The sequence below is a fragment of the Labeo rohita genome, chromosome 9, assembly GCF_022985175.1.
Source record: "Labeo rohita strain BAU-BD-2019 chromosome 9, IGBB_LRoh.1.0, whole genome shotgun sequence".
Lineage (NCBI taxonomy): Eukaryota > Metazoa > Chordata > Actinopteri > Cypriniformes > Cyprinidae > Labeo > Labeo rohita.
Window position 1 is genome coordinate 453056 of NC_066877.1, and position 16680 is coordinate 469735.

Here is a 16680-nt window from a genome sequence, read left to right on the forward strand (position 1 = left end):
GCATAATTGTTAGAAATTTACAGTATTTGCACAATATGGTAGCAAATACTAGCATATACAGAACGTTAATTAGGTAAAGCAATACACACACAAAAATATATATATATAGCCTTAACCAGTTATTATATAATTTTTTTTTATTATTATTAGGATATTATTATTTTAATAACTGGTTAGGGCTATATTTTGTAAACGCCTGACAATTATGCCAGTAAAGTTTTGCTATTATGATTGTATTTATGCCCAAATGTGAGGATAAATTAGTGTGTTTTCATTTACAAATGAAACCATGTGAATGATTCATTCCTCAATGAAACACTGTAGTAGGTTAGATTATTAATTATGTGAAATAAAATAAAACATATGTTATATTTAACCATTAAATTGCATTCCAGTAAAAATCCCAGTCATATAGCATAATCAAAATATAACTGGTATGTCGAGCATTTACAGTAGGTTATCATTTACATTCAGAACGTTAGGTAAAGAGATCGAAATGAAGGAGGAAAAAACTTATATAAACAAATGCAAAAAAAAAAAAAAAAAAAAATTCATTAATAATAGGCTAATAATTCTTGTAGGCTTATTTTATTTGATGTACCTTATGTAACATTTATTCTTGATAAACTTCTTTTGAATGCTATCTACATCACGCATAGACAACATCGCCTGTGGTTAATATACTAATTTAATAATGTATTAATTGTTATAATAATTAAAATAATCATTTTTTAATTAAAAATAAAATATTAATAAATCCTCTCATAATTCCGGGTTACTATGGTCACGCAGGTTTGTTTACGCATTAAACTTGCGGCCACAAGAAAAATATGTCCTTTCCTCAACAGAAGAAGTTGTGGCCATGAGAAATGGAAGTCATTCACATTGCATTCACACTACATAATATAACTTTCCCACAAATTAATTTCTCGTGGCCATGACATAGTATCACATTCCCGTGAGTTCTCGTGGCCACGACAAAACTGAATATGTCACCGTATTTTTGAATGAAACCGATGAATCATTGTAATTTAGGAATACAATTATTTTGGTGTTTGAATAGTGTTTGCAATCTTTAACAATCTGTTAAAATAAAGTGATTTTTTGTCACGGTGGTGGTGACACCTTTCTTGCAACATGTTTAGCTTATCATAAATATTATACTTAGCCTTTAGGCCACTGATCACAAGTGTAGCCAAACTTTGGTGCACTTAGATTAGCGAGCAAGGTCCTGGCAGATCGCTAGTTTGGATCCTCACAGATGAAAAAAAAAAAAAAGCCCACAAAGGGATCGATAGGCGGAATCAAAATTTAATTTTACAACAAATATCTGATTCCTGAAATTAAGTATCTGATTCTGGAATTGGAATCGATTTTCGATTCCCAGCCCTATATGCAACGTCTGGTGCAAAAATGACAAAACTCATAAGCAGAAGACCACCATCTCCACAGGTGGATCAGTCCTGTTTACGGGGGGTGTTTTACTGTTGCATGAAGTGAAAATAATGATAGTATGAAGGACATCATGGATTCTTTGAAGTATCAGGCCATTTTAGCAAGAATTGTGATGCCTTTGGTGCAAAAACTGTACTAATGATCAATGAACTTTCCTGCAGGACAGTCATCCCAAAGTATATATACAGATCTACTTATGCTTGGTTCAGGGATTATTAATAGAATGTTCTTGAGTGGTCTGTTCAGTCTCCAGATTTAATTCTCTTTGAAAATATTTGGTTGAATTTGATGAAAGCAGTGGCAAAGTGAAAACCAAACATTATCAGTGATCTGAAAGCTTTTTCAGGCAAGGAATGGGCCAAGATTGCAGTAGACATGTGACAGAAGCTTCTAAACAAGCAGTGTTTATTGGTGAATTTAAAGAAATTAAAGATTCTGCACCAATTTGGACTTTTGAGGGTTGAATAATTTTGAACATGAACGTTTAGAGCCAATTTTATTTATTTATTTTTTCCATTATTCATCAACTTCCACAGAATAACTTAAATGTGTATTAATAAACTTTCTTTAATGGTGTACAGATACCTTTGCTGAATTGTTTTCACGATTTTTTTTTTGCTCTGCAGCAAAACGTCTTGCACGTCAAGGGGGTTGAATAATTTCAGTTCCAAATAGGAATTCGTATCACAGAGGATCACATACTTTATCCAGCCTGCCCTGTCAATGGTTACTTGGTGTCTTTAATAAGATTGTGAAAATTGCAACCATTATAAGATTTTTTTGCCTATAATTATGATTTAGATGAAGATCAGACAACATTTTCTGAGTTATTAAAGCAAAAATCCAGATATATTTGAACAGCTATATTTCAGTCGGTAGTTCTAACTCAGGGTTGATGCAGGAATTGCATACAGCAACCAACATTGGTCATGGCATAGTCCCTCGGTCAGGTGATGTCCCCCATGGTGGTCCAGGAGCACCATCTCTGGCAGAACCTGGTTGAGATGAATACTTTGCCCAGTAGTTTTTGGCAGTCCAGCAGCAGATGGAAGGCCATCAAACACATCTTGCTCTGGTGTCTGCCCATCGCTGAGAGCACCTCTCTATGGCTTCATCAACTGCTCCGCCCCCTCAAGAAACATCAAAGGAGGTAAATACCCCTCAGCAGGGGTGTTGAGCTCGCCACAGGAAGGGGGCACAACCCGTTTCTCAGGGCACCGAATACTAAAATGTGCTTAGTTAGCACTGCCCAACCTGTCTCGCTGATTTATCCAGACGGAGTGGTCCTCTTGGCCAAAGACGCAACAGAACCTATCCCTCTGGCCGAGATGAATGCGGGAATTTTACAGTCCCTTTTTTATTGCACCCAAGAAGAACGGTGGGTTTCAGCTATTTCTGGACCGGTCCCTTTACAGGCTTCCCTTCAAGATACTGACGCAGAAGCACATTCTTAAGTCCGACACCAGGATTGGTTTGCAGCTATAGACCTGAAGGGACATGTACTTTCATGTCTCAATTCTAGCTTGACACAGACTGTTTCTATGGTTTGCTTTCGAGGGTCAAGCATATCAGTACAAAGTCCTTCCCTTTAGGGTGTCCCTGTCTCCTTGCGTTTTATGAAACTAGAGGGGGGTCCCGGTCACTGCTATGGGAGAAGGGCGTCCGGATCCTCAACTATCTTGACGAGTGGCTTATAATTAGTTCACTCGCGTGATCTGTTGTGCAAGCACAGGGATCTAGTGCTTCAGCACCTTCGCCATCTGGGGCTTCAGGTCAACTGGGAAAAGAGTAAACTCCTTCATTCAGAGCATCTCTTTTCTTGGTATAGAGCTGGATTTGGTCAACATGACAGCACGTCTCACAAACATGCGCAGTAAGTGCTGAACTGCCTGAATTCCTTCAGGGCCACAACAGAGGTCCAGCTAAAGCAGATTCAGAGGCTCCTGAGGCATATGTCAGTTGCAGTTATGCCACCGGGCCTGTTACATAAGAGGCTGGTCTGGGACACTGTATGCAATGGGCATGCAGCTTTGGGGTCCTGGACAGGACCTCAACTGCAGTGACACATCAATTGCCTCAAGTTGTTTGCAGTACTGCTTGCTCTCTGCATTTAATTTGCTGCTGCAAGGCAACATGTACTTGTCTGGATGGACAATTCAACACCGTTAGCACACATCAACCATCAAGGGGGAGTTTGCTTTTGATGCCTGTCGCAACTCGCCTGCCATCTCCTCCTCTGGAGTCAGACGCACTTAAAAAAAATCACTGTGCGCTGTTCATGTTCCTGAAGAGCTCAAACATGAAGCCGATGCGCTCTCACGACAGCTTACCCTCCCTGGAGAATGGTGACTCCATCTTTAGGTGGTTCAGCTCTCAGGAGATGGGCACAATTGGCACCCGCACCCCATTCTATGGAACCTGCATGCCTGGCTTCTGGACGGGATGTGGTAGACCTCTCTGGCTTTTTTTCAGGCCATGATAGATACTATCACTTAAGCTAGTACCCTCGACGAGGCAGGCCTATGCTTTGAAGTGGGGTCTGTTCACTGAGTTGTGTTCCTCTTGTCGAGAGGACCCCCAGAGATGCTCGACTTTCCTTCCTGCAGGAAAAGACTGTCCCCCTCCACTTTAAAGCTGTATGTCGCTGCCATTGTGGCACATCATGATGCAGTGGATGGTACATCCCTGGGAAAGCATTACCGGATTGTCAGATTCCTGAGAGGTGCAAGGAGACTTAACCCTCCCAGGTCGCACCTCATCCTCTCTTGGGATCTCTCTGTGGTCCTTACTGGGTTATGGAGAGCCCCCTTTAAGCCATTTGATTCATTTGAGCTGAAATACCTATCTCTCAAGACTTCGCTCCTGGTCATGCTCACTTCAGTCAAGAGGGTGAGGGACCTGCAGGCATTCCTGGTCAACAAATTGTGCCTTGAGTTTAGTCTAATAGCTGATTCTCTTGTTACCTTGAGACCCCGGCCTAGTTATGTGCCCAGGGTTCCCACCACTCCCTTTCGGGACCAGGTAGTGAACTTGCAAGCGCTGCCCTCGTAAGAGGCAGACCCAGCCCCTGCCTCGCTATGTCCTGTCTGCACATTTACGTGGTACGCAATCTTTGGGTGGAGCAGATTTCCTCCCGTATGTTGGGTATAGTCAGGTAATTGGTGGGACTACGGGCTCGGTGTTTGCCTTGCTGTGCCATTTCTTTAGTTAGGATACGTGTGTTTGATTATTCAGTTGTTCCCCGTTGATGAACCATCTTTCCTCTGTTGCCCTGCAGTTCCAGACTTGCCGGAGAAGTCTTCTGGCATTAATATCTTGGATTGTGCCACAGTTGGTCTGTCCACCGTGTTTCCCCTAGATCCTTCCTTCATCTATAAGTTTCCCATGACTCTTTTACATTCTATGATTGTGCCTCTGCCCCCCAACAGTTGCTGATGTTTAGGATAATTTTCCAGAACCCCTGGTAGGCCCGTTTATCTGGCTTACAGGGCGTTGGGAGGGTTACGAATTGAGATACATTTGTTCTGACATGCTTGCCTGTCAGGACTTGCATTTTCAATTTATGTAACACATTTCGGGTTGTGGCGCTTTCCATAGTGATCCCTAATGTCTATTAATGTCGTAATGTCAAACGTGACTGACTGCAAGGGAATGTATTGGTAACACATGTAAACCTTGTTCTCTGAAGGAGGGAACAGAGTGGTTTGGCATCCAAATTCCACTCGCCAATTGTCATTGGACTTTTATTGTAATGCTCAAAGGTGATTGGGGCTTCCAAATGAAACCCCTAATGTCAGTTAATATTAACGTAATGTCTCAGTTTCCTCCTTCAGGGAACAAGGGTTACATACGTAACCGAGATGATCTACTCAAAGCAGCTCATTTCACAGTAAATGAACCGAGCTGCTCTGAGATGCTCAACAATGTATCATGACTTGCACACCTATAAATGAATACCCAGCGTGGCACCCAGTTTACACTGATTTTATTTTAATTTATTCCCTAGTGATTCCCTAGTGGCAACATTATGCTCAAGGGTTGCAACTTGGATAGAGGCAAATATAGGAGTGTCCTTGAAGGGCCATTGTTTGAGACTGCCAGAGATCTCGTATTTAGTGTTATGATTCATTAAGAGAAAGTTCATAGAGAAAGTTCAGTATTAGAGTCCAGAAGTCACTTTTAACCAGTGCTCACACAGACATTTTCAAATGTGTGAATGCTTCCTAAACCCACTGTTGCAGAAAAATAACAATGCTTCTTTTGTCTGTCACACAAATTTCTGGCATCTTCTCTCAGTGCAAAATGTAAAAAAAATTTTTCCTACTTTATGTCCATCTTTAATAATAAGACTGATTTATTATTTTTTTTAGTTGTGGTTACAGAAAATCTGAACAACGCCTGCGACTGAACATAAGAAATACAACAGTAGATGTCTCTGAAACATTTAAAGACATCTATACATCCTGCACGTTCTTTCTTTGGGCATCGATTGACAACATGACATCATCAATCGTTAATAAAAGTATTACACCATATGAAGACAGTAAGTACTTTAATATCTGTTGAATGATATGAAGCTGGGTTTACAGTTCATACATTTACTGAGTAATATTTTCTTTTTCAGTTTGCATGTGCAGTTCTGTCAAGATTGATTGATTGATTGATTTATTTATAGCAATCATAGGTCCACCCATTATATTTCTGTCTGGCTGTGGAGACTGTCTGAATATCAGCATTTCTTTACCCAGTGAATCAAGGAAAGAGCTGCGTCAGTTTTATACTCACGTATTCTTCGATATAAGTTGGAAGAAAGCTGGACAGAAAGAGGTAAGTATCCTTGTGAAAGGAGTCTTTTGTATCTGCTTAAACAGAATAAGGTACATTTTATTGCAGACGTTGCTAAGTTCACAGTTTTTTTCAGCAATGCTCTCATTATGAAACCTCATTTGTTTCATGCTGTGAAGTGTAGTGAATGGGTAAATCTTATGAAAAAATGTCCAAGTAAAGTTCTAAATCTAAAGGAAAAAGATATTTTGATTTAAAAAAATTTGTCTGTTTGTTTATGTATCCATGCATTCAGCATTGTGCTATTTTAATGACAATGATTTAATGACATAATTAGCATTAAGGAAATGTAGGGGGAAAATGTGCTTAATTGTCATAAAAATAATTACTTAAACTCACAATACAAAATCTTAAAGGAAAGTTCACCCAAATGGATAGATGGATAGGTACTTAAAATTATTCTTTAGTATGTCTTAAGATGATCTTAAATGAATCTTTTCTAAGTATACTCAACTGTGCTATTTTGGGACACTATGAATATGAACTAAAATAGGCTTTTAATATACCATCTCTGTATTTAAAAATTGTATTTAGATACCGTTTGTAGTACACTTGAATCCACTGGTGTATAAAAGATGAGTTCAGTGACTTCAGCACTGATGTACACACATAAAAACAATACATTTCTCAGACACAGATCTCTCTCTCTTAATAAGGGGCATTTCCTCAGAGGAGGCAAAGGAGACAGTGTCTTCTTAAAAATTGGTTGAGAAAATAATCAACAAATACAAAATACAAAAATAAAACAATGCAGATATTACTAAATATAACATTAAAAGTATAAAAGTCACTTGTTTTTATAAAGTAACACTGTCCAACAGCGACACCTGCAGGTAAAGTTACATAGCGTGCCATGACTTTACTGGGGGCTAATTGAGAATGAATGGGGGAAAGTCGTGAAAGGAGGCAATGTCTTCATCACGTTACAGTTGGATATGTTTGGTTATGATTGGATGTGACTGGTTCATGTGATAAATCCCGCCTCTTGCTTTTGTGTGAGCTCTCGGCCTGAATGAAGAAAATGATCGCATTGTTGACTAGTAATAAAATAAGTAAACAACTCCCCTGCTTAGATATCACCACTTTTGTGTGTGCTTGAGCACTTATTAGGCTATGTAGGCAATTAAAGGCTCATTATTATTTATATGGTTTACTAATAACCATGTGACTAATAGTTGACTAATGCTTAAAATGACTTCTAGTCTTTCAGAAAAATATTTAGTCGAGGACAACCTTAAAATTAATAATAAGTAAGATTAATAATTGCTGTAGAAGTATTGTTCATTCTTAGTTCGTTGTAATTAATGTTAACAAATAAAACCTTATTGTAAAGTGTTTCCAAAATATTGTTCACATTGTTACTGCCTTCAGTTATTATTTTGGGAAAAATGTAAAAATCTATAAAAACACTATAAGTAAGGAATAATTGACGACGGGCCGTTGAATTCTTAGAAAATAATGCACACCCGAGGTGGTAATGTGACCATGACTCGAAGCGGATATAAAAAAAAAAAAAAAAAAAAATATATATATATATATATATATATATATATATATATATATATATTTTTTTTTTTTTTTTTTTCCCAAGGCATTTGTCCGGTTTTTGTCCTTAAAATGTTATTGTGAGTTGAATTCTTTTCTTATGCATCTCATCCAATGCCAATTCCAAAACGTCATTTTACACCCTAGTAACAATGCTTGAACCATTGATAGCATTGATAGCAGACTAATGCATTTAATAATGAAGTTTAGACACAAGCAGAAATGAGGAAAAAGAGGGGTTGGAGGAGTCTGTGTGTCTCCCAAAACTGATCGGCAGCAGTGTCTCTAATAATAGTGAAACTTTAAGTTCATTTTCTTCACGAACAGCGCCATTGTTTCCTCGCTTGTGAGAAATGTCATGTAGTTTTTAAGATGTTAATCGTCAGAGCAGCGCTAACAACATTAGCGCATGTGTGTGTGCGTCTCTAAGGGAGAGGGAGTGGAAATAGATGTGCTTTCCATACGTAATAAAATATAATTTTGTGAGATAACGTAACTAATATGTAGTTTTTATTCTATTGTTTCCTGTATTTACTTGTTTGGCCAGTGTCGTTGTGGGTTTTGGTTGCTATTTTAGGCTGTTAAGTTCCTTTGAAATAACTGAAATGATGTGGGAAGTGATATGGACATGTAATGTGGTCAAGCGCTGCCTGGAACTACGTTCGCCGTGCGTTTCCCTGAAAATTATGCACACCTTCAGAACGTTCATCAGTCAATTAGATTCCAGCAACAGCCCCCCTAGTATAATTAGTATTACAAATATTTAATAAAATAAAAAAAATAATAATTGTATATGTCCTCTCTGGAAAATGTAAAAAGTGCATGCTACAGTAATATTATATCATGAAAGTAGGGCATTTAAGTAGAAGCATGCAATGATAATTTCTTCATCTCAAACAATTTATTGAAACAAAAGCTAACAACAGTGGTGGGTATACCACAACAAAAAATATCAATGTCTCAATAACTTGTCATGTGTTGTGCATCAATTACAGCTTGACAACGACATCTCATGCTGTTCACAAGTCGACTTATTGTCTGCTGAGGCATGGCAATCCACTCTTCTTGAAGGGCTGCCCTCAGGTCATTAAGGTTGGGATGCTGGGTTACAACCCTCTACACAACGACTCTGATCCCGTAGGTTTTCTATAGGGTTCAGGTCTGGAGAAAGTGCAGGGTACGCTATTTGAGCTACCTCAGCCTCCAGCAGCCATTTGCTGATGATGTGACCTCAGTGAGCTGGGACATTGTCGTCCATGAAGATGAAATCAGGCCTGTGTTGCTCATGCAGAGGCACAATGACTGGATTAATTATGTTAATCAGGTAGTATTGGCTTGTCACAGTAACAATACAGATTGTGTCAAAGCAACTTTACTTCTACTAAATAGACAAATAGTGTATTAACAATGAAGGACAATGGTAAACACTCAATTTTCAGTTAAAATCAGTTCATCATTGAATTCAGTGACATTCATCATCCTGCTCAGTTCAGTTCAAATAGTCTCTGTGCAGTCAAGTTGATATCACTGGAAATTATGTGTCCCCAACTAAGCAAGCCAGAGAAATGACAGCGGCAAGAAACCGAAACTCCATCTGTGACATAAATGGAGAAAAAAGTCATAGGAGAAATCAAGCTCAATTGGGGGGGCAGACGAACCAACAGCTTGTTCTATGTTGCAGCAAAGTCAGATGGTCTTGTGCCGATGGCCGTCTAGAGATTTGTCTCTGGGGCTTATCTAGCTGACATGGTCTCCGCTGACATTCAGGGCTGTAGAGGTCATCTCTAGGTGCTGATCCACCATCTGAGCTAGACAGACTGGATCCTCGGAATAAGAACATAACAGACTAATATTAGCGTAGGTGCCATTCTTCTTAAGATACAAGAAGTACATTCGGTGTTAGAAGTGTTCCAAGTTCCGGCTGACCTAATTAATGCAGCCTAATAATCCTTTAACGGATTTGAATATTAGAAATGTATTGGTGTTATGTGTAAGCCAGGTTAAAGAGATGGGTCTTTAATGTAGATTTAAAATGGCAGACTATGTCTGCTTCCCAAACAATGGTAGATTGTTCCAGAGTTTGGGCACTAAATAAGAAAAGGATCTGCCACCCACAGTTGATTTTGATATCCTAGGTATTATCAAATGGCCAGAGTTTTGAGATTGCAGCAGACGTGAGGGACTATAATGTAAATTCAGCACTAAGAAATTACTCATCATCCAGTTTTTTTTATATCAACTATGCATTCCATTTTTCAAATTGGTATGTTTTACCGGGTCGCAAAGAAATATAGAGCTGAGTATCATCAGCAGTGAAAAAGCTAACATCATGTTACCTGATGAAATCTCCCAAGGATAACATGTAAAGCGTAAAAAGTAATGGCCCTAGTACTGAGCCTTGAGGTGCTCCATACTGCATTTATGATTAGTTTGATGCCTCTTTAGTCACTGCTACGAATTGATGGCAGTCAGATAAGTCAAGTCAAGTGCAAACTCTAAGGGTTAAAAGTTTGAAATATTGAGCTAATTACTCTGGCTGTATGAAGCAGAGCAGACATTTTCAGTTTAAAATTTTAAGCCAAACACTGTGTAACACCGACTACTGCAGCAAGCACAGTGTTTATGTAATGTACTCACCCCCTTGTCACCAGATGTTCATGTCTTTCTTTTATCGGTCATAAGGAAATTATGTTTTTTTGAGGAAAACATTTCAGCATTTTTCTCCATATAATGGACTGATATGGTGCCCCGCTTTTGAACTTCCCAAATGCAGTTAATAAAAATAATACAATTTATATACTTTTTAATGTCAAACGCTTGTCTTGTCTTACTCTGTCTGGACTGTTTTTTTCCATATCATTTCCAATAGCTGATTTGATAACTGTAAAACACAGCACTTGTCACTGTAAAAAATAAATGGAGCTCGTGCTGGTTTCATATTGATTACTTTATCATGGAATGTTTCAGACGGGTTTTTGAAAGTCTGAACTGCAAAAATAAAAAGTTTTTTTTCCAAGTCTGATTCAAACCACATTTGGTGGTTATTTGAAATGTTATTACAATCTGATTTTTACACCTGTGTCTCAGTCTAGATGCTCTGAGATAAATTATGGATGCACAAATCGGATTTGATCACTTGCAGATAATAGTCTGCCTGAAAAGAAGAACAATCAAATTTGAAGCTATGATGTAAGATGTAATATGGTTTTCCTCAAGAGGGCGCTTACTGGCCTTCAAGCTAAATACCCACTAGAGCTGCATGATCTCAGGGTGCTTTCTGACTCAAGACAATGGACTAATGTTATTTAAATTTTCACTAAATATTATTTTTATAAATATAGAGTAAAACCAACCATTATTGATTATTAAAAATAAAAGCACATTATTAAACAGTTTCAGTGCAAAGGCAGTTTAAATGCATGTAAAGATTCAGAAGCACCAATATTTTAAGTAACTGTGTTATGTCAGTTTATATGACTTTTATTCATTACAAGGAAAGTTGTTGGTTGCATGGTTAATTACTCTTAATCACTGTTTAATCCACTGCTTATTTATTTACATATTCATTTTGTGTTTTACAGTTTTCATGAAATTCACCCATTATTATTGTTAAGTTGCTTTAAGATGGCAGAGATTGCTCTTGCTCAAAAATAATTCTGGATTTTAAGATATTGCAAAATAATTTAACAATTTAATAATTTAAAATACTTCCATTATTTAATTTAATTTAATAATTTAATTACTGTTGATAAAGGAATTCTTACAATAAATGCTTCTTGATTATGTTAAAATCTGTATTTGTAAAATCACATCAGCTAAATTTCTACAGTCTTTTACTGTTGTCTTGTTAATCCTAGGCCAACCAGATCTCTACATCAGGAAAACAGTATGTCCTGCAGAATCTTCAGCCTGGTGATCAGTACTGTGTTAAAGTACGTCCTCAAATCAATTCCAACCACAACACTCAACCTTCTGCTTGGCAGTGTGAATACACTAGTAAAGAGGAGCCAAAAGGAAGTAAGAAAATACTTTGCACTTTTTTTTTTTTTTCATTGCTTTTGTTATTAATTCAATGGAACTATTTAACATGCAGACATTTAAACTTACACGTATGTATGTAATGCCAGTCTCAGGTGTGTGTGCAGTTGTACAGCTATGTTAGTGAGGGCCAGTTTGAGTTTTAGACCATCGGAGTGAGGACAGTTTAGTAAAAGTGAGGACATTTTGGCCGGTCTTCACTTTCTGAGACCCTGTAAAGGCCTGTTTGAGAATCAAGACTTAGTTTTAGGGACCAGGTTATAATTGGGTAAAGGTTAGGTTTAGGATAAGAGTTTGGGTGAGTCACTTAGTTTTAATGGGTAGGTTCAGGGTAGGGAGCTAGAGATTGCATTATGTCAATGTGTGTCCTCACAAAGATAGCTGTACAGAGTTTTGTGTGTATGTGTGTGTGTGTGTCTGTTTTTCAAACTTTAAAATTCTTTTATAATTTAAATCAACCCCTTTAGCCATCACAAAAGTCAAAAATCTCATATCCAAAATTAAATGCTTGAAGCTCCTGAAATGTTGGTCTACATAATTCTGGTACATTTGAAGGCAAACACTTGAACATTGTTTGTCAAGGAGTTAGAATTCTGTCGGTAAAGAAATATGGAAACTGGGACTTAGGAGATGTGAAACATAGTGACCCGTTCAAACAGCAACAGCATATGGTAGTCAATGCCGTATTTGAGTCCTTAATACGGTTATGTTTACACACAGTATGGGTATTTATGGGTGTGACAACCGTATTCTATAACTGAACTCACACCTGTAAATTTTCAGGACTCTTAGAACACACGCGCTGTGTGAACAGAACAGGACTGGACAGCTAGTTGTCTGTCACGTCATACAGTGCGAGAGAGCCGCTCTGCCACACAAACACGCGTCTACCGTGTGCTGTGTGCTTTTATTTGTGGTTTCAGTAACTTAGAGTGATGTAGAAATGACCTGTGTGTCATCTGAACGATTTATCGGAGCTGCTCCCTCCCGTCAGTTTTGCGTTCTACGCATGGCTCAATTACTCCACTCTCAGTTAATGATGCTTTTTTTTTTTTATTTATTTTCGTATTTTAGTATGTTTTAGTGGTGTTTTAGTATGTGAGTTAAAATTCTGTAACGTGATGTGGTTGCTACTAAAATATTAAGGTCACTACCGAAAATGTGCTGTCATTAACGAAACATGGGATGTTTTGTCAAAAATATCAACTAAGATGTTATGATAGTTTTTGGTTCAATGTATATTTAAACTAATGAATCCTTAACCTTAAAATCAGTATGATCAACTTTTTGCCTTTTTACAAAGAAAAAATGGCTTCAAAATACAGCAAATCTCATAAATTACATTTGAAATATTGTTAAACATTTAATTGTTATAGATCTACCTCTAAATTTTGTTTAATAAAATAGCAAATATTTAACATATTTACAATCTAGATATAAGCAAAATCTTAATAGGTCACTATAACCATTTTAATTAAATTAGTATTACTGTGTTTTAATAGTGACATTTGGGCAGAGGACAAATATTATAATATATTTGGAGTAAATATATTTCAAAATTTTCAGAAAATACAATATGAGAATTAACTGCACAATTACTAGAAATGTGTACCTTGGATATTATACAATTTGTATAATATTTGCATAGTATACAATATACATACACATTTTTTTTAAAGATGTTTCCGACTTTGGACAACTCTGTAGAATGGCCCAGTATTAACATTAAATTCTGCATAATTACAAGCAGTCAAGCAAAAGACAATGGTAAACAAAAAGGAAACCATATAGTAAGTACAAATTGCTATTATTACTCAGAACGTAAAATAAGTTCTACAAGTTTAAGTTATAAAAATAAATAAATAAATAAAGGTCATTGTACAACACAAAACGGAACAACAAGGTCATATTGTAAAGAAATTAATAAATCAAATCAAATGCTTCCCCAGACCCAGATGTTATGGAAAATATTGCTTGCCTGTCATGTGACATAAATGGATATTCTCTGTTTTTACAATGTCCATCAATACAGAAAAATTTAGACCTTGCTTAGAAATAAAAAATTCTAATAAAGATGCCAGGTGTTCCACAGGACGCATCCATTGTAGTGGCTCAGTACATTTATATCAGGACCATTTATGTTATTTATTTATGTTATTTAATTTACACAAAACAAAACCAAATCACATATTTTATACCATAAACTGCTTAATCAACTATCAAAGCTGTACTAAATATAAAGTGTTTCTGTTGCTGCCATTGTGCTTTTCACTTTTCATTGTGCTTCATTTATGTCTTCAAATGTCAAGCCTATGCCTATGTCTATGGTCTGATGCCCATATCTACAACACCAATGACTTTTGAAATTTTTTTTTTCTAAAACACACTTTGGGTGTAATTGGACAGTGTACTTACAATGGTGTGATTCAATAAAGCTTCAGTCTGTCAATGAAAGAGGGTTTCCCCATAGCATTAGCTACTGAAAGTGTTGAGGGAATTAAACTTGAAAGGGAGCAATAGGCTCACTTGTCTGCAATTTACTACTTAGTCATGTTTCTCGAATGGCTTTCATTTTTTAAGATCTACAATTGAGTTCTTACTAGTAAAGTCTAATTTGAGAGCTCATTAAATTAAAAATAAGCAAAATATAGTAAGTATAATTTTATATATTCCTACGAAAGTCACAGTGAAAAGTAAATTCAAAGAAAATGGTATCACACTCCCTACTTTCCCCTTATTTAAAATCTATGTACAAAAAGAATTTACAAGAGTTATGTAGAAATAAATAGCAAACTGCAAACAAATTACAATTACAAACACACTCTTAATTTTGATCACAATTTCTCTGGCACAACCCTCAGAAGAGAATGAACAATGAACGATTACGATAATTCTAAATATCTAGTTAGAATTATATATATAACAGAGGTTGCGTTAACCAAACATTTGGGAGCAGGATGGCAAATTTTAAATGCTGTATCCCTGCAGACTCCTCCTCTTATTCAACAGCGAATCGTGTAGCTTTGACAACCCTGATGTCGTTTCTACGTTCGTGATTAACCCCAAATAGTCCTCTGTGGATACAGGTAACTAGCTGATTTGGGACAGTGTTCTAGTTACAGCAGTACGTGAGCGAGGTGTCATATAGGTAATACAATCTTTTTGTGAGACGATTGGCTATGGTATTAAAGAATTGTCTTGACTCTCTACAAATATTTACTGACTATACATCATTGACTTTCTTGATCTTGATACGTGGTCTTTAAATTGTTGTTCCCTATCTTCATGCTTTTATAATTGTTACGGAGCTCTCTCTGCAAAGGTTGTTGTTGCGTGTTGGTGTTCATAGTAGTGTATACGGGTGTTTTTTTTTTTTTTTTCTTTTTCCCTCATTCTCATATATATTTAGAACATTTAAATACTTTTTTTTTTTTTTAAAGAAACCCATTTAAAAAACTCAAATTATGCCAGACTTTGAAAGGAATGGATTGGACAGGTACATCATTCTAAATTTATCAGTAAATCTAGAGGTGGCAATTATTATCAATAAGTGATGATGATAAAACTTTATTCAGAAAATCTTTTCTTTACTCCCTGACTTGAACAAACATTATCTTATTATGAGAGGTGATTTTAACACTCTCCGTCATTGACTGAATTGTTTTATCAGTGACAGAAAAATCTGAAGGCCGCCCGTCACTCAGAGGGATTACACTAAGGGTGATCTATTGTAATTTGTAGCTGTAATTCCCACTTCTGTCCAGTTGGTGGCAAGTGTGCTCCAGTGTGGCAGCAGAGCACTTGATCCAGAACAAAAATGAAAACGTCACAAATGTTTTGCTACGCGTTTAATTACACACAGGCAACTACCCAGTTTAAGCCACAGCGATCTATCATGGCACATTAGAGTGTGCTAAAATGGTATTTATTGGTTAAATTTTCTAATGAAATGGAAAGATTTGAAATCTGATACTTTTTCATATCAAAAGTAACAAAGCACAAAGATAGCAATTTATTTAATGGGAGGCGCACTATGTACTGTTAATTCATTGATTTAGAGTTTTGAAGTTGGAAAATTTGAGCTGTTTGTGATGCTCTATGGTTTTAGTGAGAAACTACTGAGGTCTGTTGTCCAAAATGACAGCTTTTTACCATATGGTTTTATGACCTGCCATGTTCTCTTATCCAGAATAAAAACAGTAGAGTTACAGTATTAGCATTTTTGTACAGTGCAATGTTTTTGATTGTTTTGTTCTCTCTCTCTCTCTCTCTCTCTCTCTCTCTCTGCAGTGTTCTATATAATGAGTTGGTCACTGGGAGCAGCAGTGTCAGGTTTAGGTGTGCTGGTGCTTGCTTTGAGTCTAGTGTACACTGGATCTGTATGTAAGCTGAAGACCCCTCTTCCTAAATCACTGGTAAGCCCTTTCTACATTCAAATACAGCAATTGCCCTATTTCAGCAGAAAATTGTCATACATTGCAGGATTATTCTTACATTTTCTTACTTTTAAGAAATTAGTTTTATGTTACTTTATTATATAAGTTAATAAAAACTTATTTCTTATTTTTAACATTTTTATTTTTTAAATTAATTTATTATTTTAATATAATTAAATAAAAAATTAATATTTTTAACATTTTATTTTTTAATATTTTATTCAAGTGTTTTCATTTTGGTGACTTTTTACCAAGTACCCATTAATGTCCTTCCTTCACAATTCTGATGAATTTTAGTGATGGTAAATGCCAAGGAATTCAAATAATAAATAATAATAAATAATAGAATGAACCTTCTAAT

The 16680-nt window shown here is 36.5% G+C and overlaps 1 protein-coding gene across 1 annotated transcript in view; it reads left to right on the forward strand.

The window, feature by feature from the left end:
• The window catches only part of crfb1 (cytokine receptor family member b1), a 31038-nt gene extending 14599 nt beyond the window's left edge, over nt 1–16439 (forward strand). Inside the window, exons 4-7 of the mRNA XM_051119013.1 lie at nt 5826–5998; nt 6131–6282; nt 11703–11862; nt 16174–16439. Coding sequence (XP_050974970.1) covers nt 5826–5998; nt 6131–6282; nt 11703–11862; nt 16174–16424 — 736 coding nt within the window. The 3' untranslated portion in view covers nt 16425–16439. The remainder of the gene's footprint in view (nt 1–5825; nt 5999–6130; nt 6283–11702; nt 11863–16173) is intronic.
• The last annotated feature ends 241 nt before the right edge of the window (nt 16440–16680 follow it).